Below are 10,422 nucleotides of genomic sequence, written 5' to 3'. Positions count from 1 at the left end.
CGCGAATGGCGTCTCGCACGGCCCACCGCGTTGAGGAGTGGCGTGGCTAGCGCGAGCGGCGCCGCGCTCCGACGGCGCAGCCGATGCGCCCAGGAGCCGCGGGCACCGGCGCGGCCGCGGCCGATTTTCTGAAGGACGAGGGCAGCCGCGACGTAGGTCGAGCGCTTCCCGCATCCCTCGCCGCTAGCCGGGCACTTAGCTCGGTGCGACGATCTTCGACGAGCTGGTTGAGCGTCCGGTCCGGGATTCGTGGAGGAACATCGGCAGCATCAGCGGAGAGAGGCATGACGGTTGACCAAGGGGGCCGAGGCTGTGGTGCTGCGGGCGCCTCGGGCGCCGCGGGCGTACAGCTTCGTTCCGGCGGTATGTGAGCCTGATCGTCGTCACTGTGTGCCTTTCGAGCCGAAGCTAGAGGCAGGTCTGAGGCCGAAGGCGAGGGCGTAGGAGATCCGAGAGGCGGAGAGGCCGGCTGCGGCGCTTCAGGCACGATGGCGCTATCGTCTGCGGCCGCTCCTACTGCATCCACGAGCGCTGGTTCAGCCGCGACGAGCTCAGAAGACGAGCTCAGCAGCAGTGGTGTGTCTTTAGCTGCCTTGGCCCGCGCTGCTTGCGTTGAAGCTCTCCCCGTCGCGGCATGGTGCTCATGTCGAGAGGATGGGCGACGGGCAAAGGACGACAGGCGGAGGGGCAGGTCCTCGTCCGAGCTGGAAGCAAGAGCCGCCGCGATGCGTGCATCCTCGTCGCTATAGTCTCCAAGCTTGCGCTTGGACGGAACGGCTGCCGGACCGCGACTTCGCTTGTCTGTTGCGCCCTGTTGCTGTTCCTGTTCCATGCGGTTGAGACGGTCGATTTTGTCGAGCAGTCCGAGGGCGCTTCGCTCTACCTCGGCCGCTGTGCGACGCTTGGCTGGCGGTGTGCGTGCGTTCGGCGTCGAGGCGGCGGTCTGGGTGGCTGAGGAGGTCTGCGCTGGGGACGGGCCTGTCTTGGCCGACAAGGTGCGCTTTGGTGGCTTTGGCATCCCCTCTCGACAACAGAGGTGGCGACACGAGCCCTTGCACGAGTGTCGGCAGCTGTCGCGGGCAGTAGAAGCGTCGGAAGGCAGGCCCTAGGATGACTTGAGCGCCCGGCTGTGCTCCACCCAGGGCGAAGAGCGACATTCAGGCTGAACACCAACTCACCGGTAGTTGCCATTCGCCAGTCGCTCCGGCAGCTCTTCCGATTCTACCGACATTTTCGTTCCGGCCCTCACCGGCGTGGTCGAAGTAGCTTTACCTGTGCGGCCGCCCTCGTCAAACAGGTCTACATCGTCGAGGCGAAAGTCGGTATCGGCGTCGAGACCCTCAAGGAGCTGTTCGTTCTGTCGGGTGGAGGCCGAGGTCGAAGATGCAGGATGTTCAGCTCGTGGTCCGCATCCACGGCCAGACCGGCGGCTTCCGGCCAAGGGGCCGCAGCGTACCCACCTCCCACTGCTGATCTGGATCGACGACGCCAAAACGCGAGACGCGAGGCGCGGGAAAGGCAGAGTCCGGCAAATCAGGCCGCAGCTCGGCACGGACCAAGGATCCGGCCACCTCGTCGCTGCCGGCGAGCACGACCACCTTCTGACCTCGTCGATTCAGTCGGCACGACACGGTCAGGCTTCGGGGTTCGGACAGCTTGCTGATGGGAAGTCGGCTGAAGTTGCAGAGGTCTAGGTCCGACGAGAGCGTCAACACGCAGACGTAGATGGGCAGACCAGAGGTGCGGCTCCGCTTGCTGACCGCGGCGTAGTCTCGCAGCCCGACGGTGATGGCGACGTTGACCACAACCGAGGGCCGGCTATCGGCGTCGCCGTCGATGTCGTCGTCCAGGGGTGCCGGTGCCGATGCCGTCTGTGCCTTCTGGCACTCGACGACGCTCAGGTCGAAGCGCGGAAGGCTGCGTGCGGATTGGATCACCTTGGACCCAAAGGGCGGGTTGCGGTTGAGCAGCAGTTCGATGTCGTGAGGCGCCGCATCGGCAATCTGGGCCAACGTGCCGAGCCCGCCAGCGGCGAGCGCCTTGATCGAGCGCTCGCCCACTCCCTCAAGCTGGCGGAGCACCGCCGGAGAGGCGTCCCAGGCCTTGCCGCAGAGCGACCGCAGCAGCTCGAAAGTCGCCTTGGCCATGGCGCCATCGCTTCGATCGAGGGCGAGGTCCAGCATCGCCTTGCAGATGCGTGGGGCGTGTCGAAAGATGGCGCCGATTTCGGCAAAGGGGCTGAAACTGGTCGCCCCCGAGGTGGCGGCTGACTGGAGGTGCGGCTGTATGTTGATGCCAGCCAGCGTGGTTTGGATCAGGATCGAGACTTTGTCGGCGACGCTGCCAACGGCCTTGGGAGGGAAGCGTATCTCCGGCAGCACGCGGAGCGCTTGAAGGAAGGGCTTCTCCACCTGACGGATACGCAGGTCACTAAACTCGTCGGCGCACGACAGCGTCTCGAGGATGCGCGGCAGGCTGGGCCGGGGCTCAATCTCGAGCAGACGCAGCATGGTCGCGTACGACAAAAAGTAGCGCGACATGATGGCGCCCGCTTCAGTGGCCTCGAGGCGTGCCGAGTCCGGACCATGGCGCTGGACGAGGCGGTGGTCGCCAAGGAGTCGGACGGCGTCGCCACAGACCCGAGAGATGAGGTTGTCGACCTCCCCGGCGTCGGTCGCCTTGCGACGCAGGCGGACCGCGTAGAACGTCGTCCGGAGCCACCGCTCCACCTCACCGACGTCGCGGGTGCTGCCCAGTCCGATCTCGGCGTTGATGTGCTCGATCAGGCCGTCTCCCAACGTCGATTCGATGTCACGGCCGCCGCCGACGAGATCCTCAAAGCGCTGCCGTTGGGGATTCTCGCACATGATGACGGCGACGCCGTCGCGATCGAACTGGGGCCGTCCCGCCCGGCCGATCATCTGAATCACATCAAGATCGCCCAGCTCGGTCCACTGATTGCCCGCATACTGGCGGGTGCCGCGAACGACGACACAGTAGGCCGGCAGATTGACGCCCGTGGCCAGCGTCGAGGTGCTGCAGAGCACTCGGATCTCTTCGGACAGGAATCGTCGCTCGACCTCCTTGCGGTCTTCGTACGAGAGGCCAGCGTGATGGAAGGCGATCCCTAGCGACGCCAAGCGGTCAAGCGCGGCATCTGCGAAGGCGGCCTTCGGTGCACGCGAAGTGGGCCGAGGCTTCGGCCATGGCAAGCCGGCCGGAGCCCCATCCCTGAGCTCGCCTTCAGTCTTGCGGTAGCGTTCGGCGATGATCTCGGCCGCCTGTGCAGTCGCCTTTCTGGTCGAGACGAAGACGAGCGACGGGCGTCCCCTGCTATGGCGCAGGATCAGATCGTACAGCCTGCCGTCAGGGTTGCGCAAGCAGGCGGATGGGAGGCTGCGAGCCGAGTCAGCCAATGTCCAGGCTGCGGAACAGGCGCAAATTCGCTGGGCCGCCGCACTTGTGATTGAGCGAGTTCTGGAAGCTGAACTCGTCCTTGCCGGGTGGATAGCTGTAGACAAACTGGCGTAGGGTCGGAAGGGCAAGCAGTCGCGAAGCGGGAGGTGAGCAGGCTAGCGTCGCAGAGCGGACGGAAGGTTTCTCGCGGGACTCTTCAGCATGCAATTCGCTCGGCACCTTTTGCAGCGGGCACGGGCGAAACTCTTCGCCGAACTTGAACGTCTTGGCCGCCGGGGGATTGGCTGCGGAATTGGAGCTGTCCCCTGGCCGACCACCGATCCAGGCGGCGACATCGTCGAGATTCGGGATGCTGAGAGGAATGTCCGGGCTTGCGAGGCTCAGTGATCGTTCGCCCCATCGTTGTCCTCGTATCACGGAAACGGCGAGAGTCCTCACGTTGCAGATACGGCGACGAAGCGGATATGAGGGGCATACGTCTTTGTTCGAGATACGATGACCTCGACTCGAGGCCCTGTAGCCCAAAAAAAAAAAAAAAAAAAAGGGGGGACGACGGACGCGGGAGATGCGGCGGCGTCAGGAAGCATTGACCTATGTCGACGTCTACGTCTACGTCTACGTCTAGAGGCCGCCCGGCACTCACCTCTGACCGGTTCGTTGAGGATGTGCACCTCATCGAGCAGCATCACCTGGATCGACGAGAGGATGCGGGAGTGGTCGTGCCAGCGCCGCGTCAGGCTGTCCCACTTTTCGGGCGTCGAGACAATCAGCCGACACTTGCGCGCCGCCGCCAGCCCGGCAAACGAGTCTCCCTGCGCAGGAGACCGTGGACGCAGTCGAAGCAGCCAGGATTCAGCTTTACCCAAGCGGCCGAGGTAGATACGAACGGAACCACGGGCGTACCGTCAATTCAACCACCGGACAGTCCTGGTGCTGAAAGCGGCGGGTCCAGTCCTGGGTCTTTTCACTGCAGAGTGCCTTGGTGGGTGCCAGATAGACGGCCTTTAGTGCGTGAACGGTGGGCGGCAGGCACGATAGTAGGCGAGACTTCAGAGTGATCTGGCCGCTGGGTCAAGAGAGGCGCCCCTTGCACAACGAAGAAAAGGCCTTCGCCGCTCACCTTTGATTCCGGCGGACCGCTCTGCAGCATCCGAAGAATGGCCAGCTCAAAGATGACGGTCTTGCCTGAGCCTGTCGGCGCCGAAACGACAATGTGCTGGTCGCTGTGCAGTATCTAGCGAGCGAGCGAAGTCGGCGAGAGAAGCGATGGTCAGAGCTTGGCGCTCCGTGCCGTGTTCCTCTGGTCGTGCCATGCACCGCCCCTCACCGTCGGTAGGCAGGTAGACTGCATGGCATTGAACAGAGGAAAGGGAAACAGCGCCCTCACGCTGTCCGCTGTCCGGTGGGGACCATGGGGGACGTGAGATGAACCGTTGTCAAAGCGATAGCCTACGCCATGCTCATGGCATCCACTTCGCCACGTGTTGCCACTTACGTAAGGCCGATACGGGAAAGAGGCGCACGCCCGCCACTTCGGGCGTCTGCGGGACACGGCGAGCTTGGATGGCGGAAGGAGCAGAGACTGACGAGGCTGTGATCCTCGACGCGGTGGAGCCCGGCGTCTTGAACTGGCTGAACGTCGGCTCGACATCAGATTGCGGCGGCACCACGTCTATGGCGGAAAAGGCGATTTGCGATGCCGTCAGCCTGTGGAGATGCCGTGGTTCGCGGCAGCTCCGAGCTATCGCCGCGCCTCTTCCTCACCTTGCGCATGCTCTTCAGGATTCTGCCCTCTTTGCGCGTCGCGAAAGTCTAGGCCCAGCCTCCAGCTGGTGGCCGGTGCCTGGAGCAAACCCTCTGACGGTCGCCACGGATCCAATTGCAGTGGAGGCTTGGCAACTCGCGGCGGCACCTCTAGCGAGTACGGAGAGGCTGGCGCCATCTCTTGGCCAGTGTCGAGCCCGAGCGGGGAGACCGACGGAACGGCATCCTCGACCTCGAGGCCGCACTCGCGCGCGAGCTCGTCAAAGTCGAGGCCAGAAAGGCCGCCGGGTGCCTGCGTGCCGTCGAGATCGATGGCGAATGCTTGCGCCGCGGCATCGAAGTCGAATCCGGCGTCTTCTGCTGCGTCGAGGAAGGGCGGTGGAGGCAGCGGTCGCATCTGTGCGCTGAGAGATCCGGCAGGCCCAGTCCAGACGGGATGACCTGCGAGCTTGGAAGACGAGCGGGTGGTGGCTGGAAGGCAAGGTGCAGAACACGCCTAAAGCAACGGCTTGAGGCTCGTCGTCTGGACCGTGTCTACAGCCAGGCCTGTGCTAGCCTATGGCCCACCGGCCGTCTTGACGTAGGCGCAGTCGTAGCGAGGGCCGGACCGAGCCGTACTGGGCCCGAATGCCTCCATTGTGGCTGTGCGCCTGACCATGCATGGCGCTGCGTTTGCGTGGTCTCTCGTGGGGAGGCCAGGGGCTCGTCGAGGTGGTCAATCGCCGCCGCGTTGAGACCACGCCTTCGGATCACCTCCGCCCACGGCTACAATCCGAGGAGGTCAGGCGTGGCCGACCTGTCGGGCCTTCGGTTCCTCCGATGGCCCATCCTCACCCCTCGACGTATCTTCGGCGTGTCGTCCGGCCAGGTATCGCGTCCAGACGCGCGAGGAGTGCCAGGGTGGGAGGCCTCTGTGCACGACGAAGCTGCAAATATGCGGTGTGAGGCGAGCGATGCAGCAAGAGTGGTCGACATGCTATGAGGGCCGTGATGCTGGATCGCCTCCAGGCTTGCCCGACGGATCCAGCGACCAAAGTACGGCCAGCCCGAACGCCAGCGGATAAGAATATCAGGTTGCCGCCGGACATGGGCCTGCGCGGCAATTCTCAGCAGGCGAGAAGTGAGAGCCAGCATGCACATGACGGCAGCGCAGGCGAGCAGAGACGAGAAAGAGGCAGATGGATGCATGGTCGCAGAACACGACCCTCACACTGTACGGGAAGCTCCGGCTTCCATGCGCAAGCAGCATCAGCTTGCTGGCTTTCTTGCTTGCTCTCAATTGCTCCCAAGTACACCTGTAGTACACTCGGCTGGCGAATCGTCCGAGCGCCCTCCTGCCTAGCGTCGACGAGGGCCATGGCAGCCTACCTCCATGCTAGCGGCTGCGCCTACGCTCGAGCGTGCCCTGTCCAGAGCATGCATGGTAGCCGCGATGCCTTCAGCCCGGCCGGCAGCGAAGGCCCGATCGGGTACGTCGTCCAGGAAGCTTTGCGATAACTTGGTGGTGATGCAACTCTTGGCCAGACCGCGTCGAGGGCGGTCTGACCGACGCAAAAGGCAGGTCCTGGCATGCATATGTGCCAGCTCGCTCTGCGAGAGCCGCGCGCTTGGCAGGTCTAGGCCAGCGCGTTGGCACTTTGGCAGGCCTGGCAAGCGGGCCGGCAGAGGCCTACTGCCGCTCCTGCGCGGTTGGCCAGGGCCTGCCTGCTTGCCTCGCGGGACGCGGGTCGCGGGTCTTGCCTCTGACTTGCCTGCCTTGTTGGCCTGGCCTACCTGCATCTGGCCTCCCGCCTTTCATCTCTCGTCACCAGGCTCCACCCCCACCACTCTAACTACTCTCGCTGCGCCATCATCACCGTCACCGCTTCTTCCGAACGCCATCGCTATCGGTTCCGGCTACGCCAGTCTAGCGCTCGGTCCCGCCACACACTACCACCTGCTGCCGGCCCACGCCTAACCTCCAGCGTGCGGCTCTTTACGCGCCGCGCACGACGGACGACCTCGGCTGGACTGGAGCCATCCTGGCCAGGCCTGGCCGCCTAGCTTGGCCCTCGAAACACGCGCGCCGAGGCCGACTTCTATCCTCGCCACCGGCTTGCCTCCCCGCCTGGCCAACCCCCTGCTTCTGACCACGACTACGCCACCCATCCCGTCGAGCTGCTGCTTTTGACATCATCCCCTGCCGTTGTCACCTGCCGCTGCCTGCCATCTGCTAGGCTCGGCTCGGCTAGCCCCCGAGACCTCCACCACCGCCCTCCGTGTCGCCTTCGCTTTCTCCATCCTCGGACCGGCCCTGTGGGCGCCGACGATGCCGAGCGGCACACGATAGCGCAACCTCGACGCCTCTAGCCAGGGCCACCTGGCCGCCTGTGCCATCGTAGCCGCCGTGCTCTTGTCTCTGTCTTCGTCGTTGCATTCCTCCGGCCTCGCCTGTCATCCGCCCTCGCTCAAGCTTCGCCCCGGCGCAGTCCGTCGTCGATGGCACCCATGGTGGATTTCGGCATCCCCGCATCGCGCAGCTCGCCAGGCGCCTTCGGCGGCGGCGGCGGCGCCGGTCCGGTCTCATCGTCATCGTCCGGGCACGCATCATCGGCTGCGGCCGCTGCTGCCGGAATCGCCGCACCCGGCTCGCCCTCGGCAGCGCTGCCGCCATCGTCGGCGGCTTTCTCGTCGCAGCATGGGCTGGGCGCCGGGCCCAGCACCACGCGGCCTCTCTCCGACCAGATCGCTTCAAACTTCCCGCCCAGATCCACGCCGAGCATGGTAGTAGTGGCACCCAACGGACATGCTCCAGCTGGCATGCCAGATCTTCACACGACCGCGGCGAGCCTCGGCGGCGGTGGCGATAGCGGCAGCCCGGGTCGTTTGCTAGACCGGAGACCCAGCGTTCCGAGGATCAACACCGTCCGCCCGCCGCCACCAGTCGAGGCGGCTTCGCGCAACGCCCTCTTCTTCTCGCCCACCAGCGCTCGGCCTCCAGGGTCGCGTCATGCTCGCCACAGCTCTGGTTCGTCCCAGACCTTTGCCGCCTCTTCGTCCATCTCTGGCAGCATCGGCGGTGGAGGGGAAGGCGAGGCAGGTCCAGGCAGCAGCTTCTCTATGGCATCGCTTGACGATGCCGCCAATGCCTCGACGGCCACCGATGACGCTGCATTCATTGACGGCGGCGGCGGCATCGGGCAGGGGAGCAGCCGCTCGACGTATCCGGCCGACCAGAGCCTCGCCACGCCCGCATGCCAGCTGAGTTCGACTAGCTCGATCCGTAGCCGGCGCAACTGGGACGAGTTTGAGGGCAAGCCCGTCTCGCCACTGCCTAGCCCCGCAGTCATCGCCGACGACGATGCTGATCCCGAGGCTGGCAAGACGTCGATGTTCGACCGACTTCTCTCGGCGGGAGCCGGCGGCCAGAGCCAGTTCGACAGCGCCACCAACGCCGCCTCGCCGTCGTCGTCCATCGTTGGCTCCACCAGCGCTACAAGCACCGTCGATCCTGACACGCCTAGCAAGACGTCGGCCTTCTTTGGCGCCTCGTGGTCCACGTACCCGCGCGCACCCACCACCCTGCCTCCGCCTCCTTCACGGCGCGACCGGGTTGTCAGCTCATCCGACGCTGCAGATACCGGCAGTGACAGCAACGGCGCCACCGCCGCCAGCGGCAGCGGCGGATGGTCCAACCTTGCGCCATCTTTGCGAGCCATCTCGGCAGATCAGACCGCTCGAGGAGCAGCGGCGGCAGCGGTCAGACGCACAGGCCACGGGCCCAGCGGGCGGGATGGCCTCGATATCGAGCCTGGGACCAGCCGGGCAGCCGCTGCCGTGCCCGCTGCGAACGCACCTCGCACCAGCAACAGCGGTCCAAGCGACGAGCTTTCGCCACTCGCAGCTGCAGACGAACCACGTCGGCGGGGCGGGCGCTTCTCGCGGCATACCCACGGCCCCTCGGAGAATGCATCCGACGGCAGCCTGGCGCCCATCATCGGCACGACAGGCGCGCTGGCCCCGGACCCGTCGCGAACAAAGGATCCGTCGCCGAGCACGCCACGGCCAAAGTCGGCTTCGAGCAGCAGTGCCACTACCCTCACCGGCGCCACCGGCGCCACCGCTGCCAAGGAGCGGCGGAATGCCGAGGAAGTGGCTGAGGAAGACGAAGAGGGCGACATCGTCGGGCCGTACCGCAGTGAAAAGGTGCTCGGTGTGGGGGCGTTTAGCAAGGTCGTTCTCGGGCGCGCAGTCCGACCACGGCGAGGAGGAAGCGGCGGCAGGAGCACAACTGGCGCAGTGGTCCGCAACGGGACGCCGCCCGTCGACGAGCGGGTGGCGCTCAAGATGCTGGACCGCGAGCCGTGCAGCCAGAACGAGCGGCTCAAGGTGAGCTGGGTGCGCGAGGTTGAAGTGCTCAAGCACATCTCCCACCCCAACCTGGTCCGCTTCGTCGAGGCGTTCAGCACGCCGCTCCACCACACGCTGGTGCTCGAGCACGTGTCGGGCGGCGAGCTGTTTGAGCTGCTCGCGCAGCATCACGAGCGCATGGCGCAGCGCGAGTGGCTCGTCCGCCGGATCTTCTGCGAGCTGGCCAACGCCGTCGGCTGGATGCACAACGTCAATCTCGTTCACCGCGACATCAAGCTCGAGAGTAGGTATCTCGGGGCGGTTCCTCCTTGACCTCGCCGGTGATTGGCATGACGATGAACGTTTTGCTGACCTTCCGAGCCCTTTGCCCCATTCCTTGTCATGGTCGTGAATCTCCCAAATTGCTCCTCGCCACCATCAACAGATATCTTGCTGACGACGTCGCTGTTTCAGGCGACGGACCACGCGAGACCCGGCCTGCTGAAGCCGTCGCAGCTGCCGCAAGGCCCGCTGGTCAAGCTGACCGATTTTGGCCTGTCGCGCTTCATCGATCCGCAACAGCCGTCGCTCGAGACGCGATGCGGCTCGGAAGAGTATGCCGCGCCCGAGCTCATCATCGGCAAGCGATACGACGGGCGCAAGACGGATGCCTGGGCGCTCGGCGTGGTCCTCTACGCCATGCTGACGGGCAGCTTGCCCTTCCTCGATGACCTCGTCGACGGTGGTGCGGCAGGGGCGGCCCGAGCGGCTCCCGACCAAGGAGGTGAGGGCGGCGGCGGCGGCGGCCACCAGCACACCTTTTCGGCGTCGCGCGAAGGCAGCAGCGCCGACCGGGACGCCAAGCAGCGCAAGGCGCATCTGCTGCGCATTGCCAAGGGCGACCTTCGCTGG

The 10,422-nt window shown here is 65.4% G+C and overlaps 2 protein-coding genes across 2 annotated transcripts in view; one reads left to right on the top strand and one right to left on the bottom strand.

Annotated features, from left to right (window-relative positions):
* Positions 1-1,174: 1,174 nt before the first annotated feature.
* On the bottom strand, positions 1,175-5,578 carry PFL1_06526 (uncharacterized protein; the record flags this gene model as incomplete). Its single annotated transcript, XM_007884070.1, has 10 exons — positions 1,175-1,357; positions 1,461-3,360; positions 3,461-3,522; positions 3,637-3,722; positions 4,061-4,229; positions 4,321-4,419; positions 4,538-4,651; positions 4,805-4,812; positions 4,913-5,089; positions 5,182-5,578. The coding sequence occupies 10 exons, from the start codon at positions 5,576-5,578 to the stop codon at positions 1,175-1,177; spliced, it is 3,195 nt and encodes a 1,064-aa protein (XP_007882261.1).
* Positions 5,579-7,659: 2,081 nt separating this feature from the next.
* Positions 7,660-10,422, top strand: part of PFL1_06946 (uncharacterized protein) — a gene marked incomplete at both ends in the record, with an annotated part of 3,546 nt that continues 783 nt past the window's right edge. The window contains 2 exons of the mRNA XM_007884155.1: positions 7,660-9,814; positions 9,956-10,245. Coding sequence (XP_007882346.1) covers positions 7,660-9,814; positions 9,956-10,245 — 2,445 coding nt within the window. The remainder of the gene's footprint in view (positions 9,815-9,955; positions 10,246-10,422) is intronic.

Source organism: Pseudozyma flocculosa (assembly GCF_000417875.1).
Source record: "Pseudozyma flocculosa PF-1 unplaced genomic scaffold scaffold00027, whole genome shotgun sequence".
NCBI lineage: Eukaryota > Fungi > Basidiomycota > Ustilaginomycetes > Ustilaginales > Ustilaginaceae > Pseudozyma > Pseudozyma flocculosa.
This window is presented reverse-complemented; position numbering and strand designations above follow the sequence as displayed.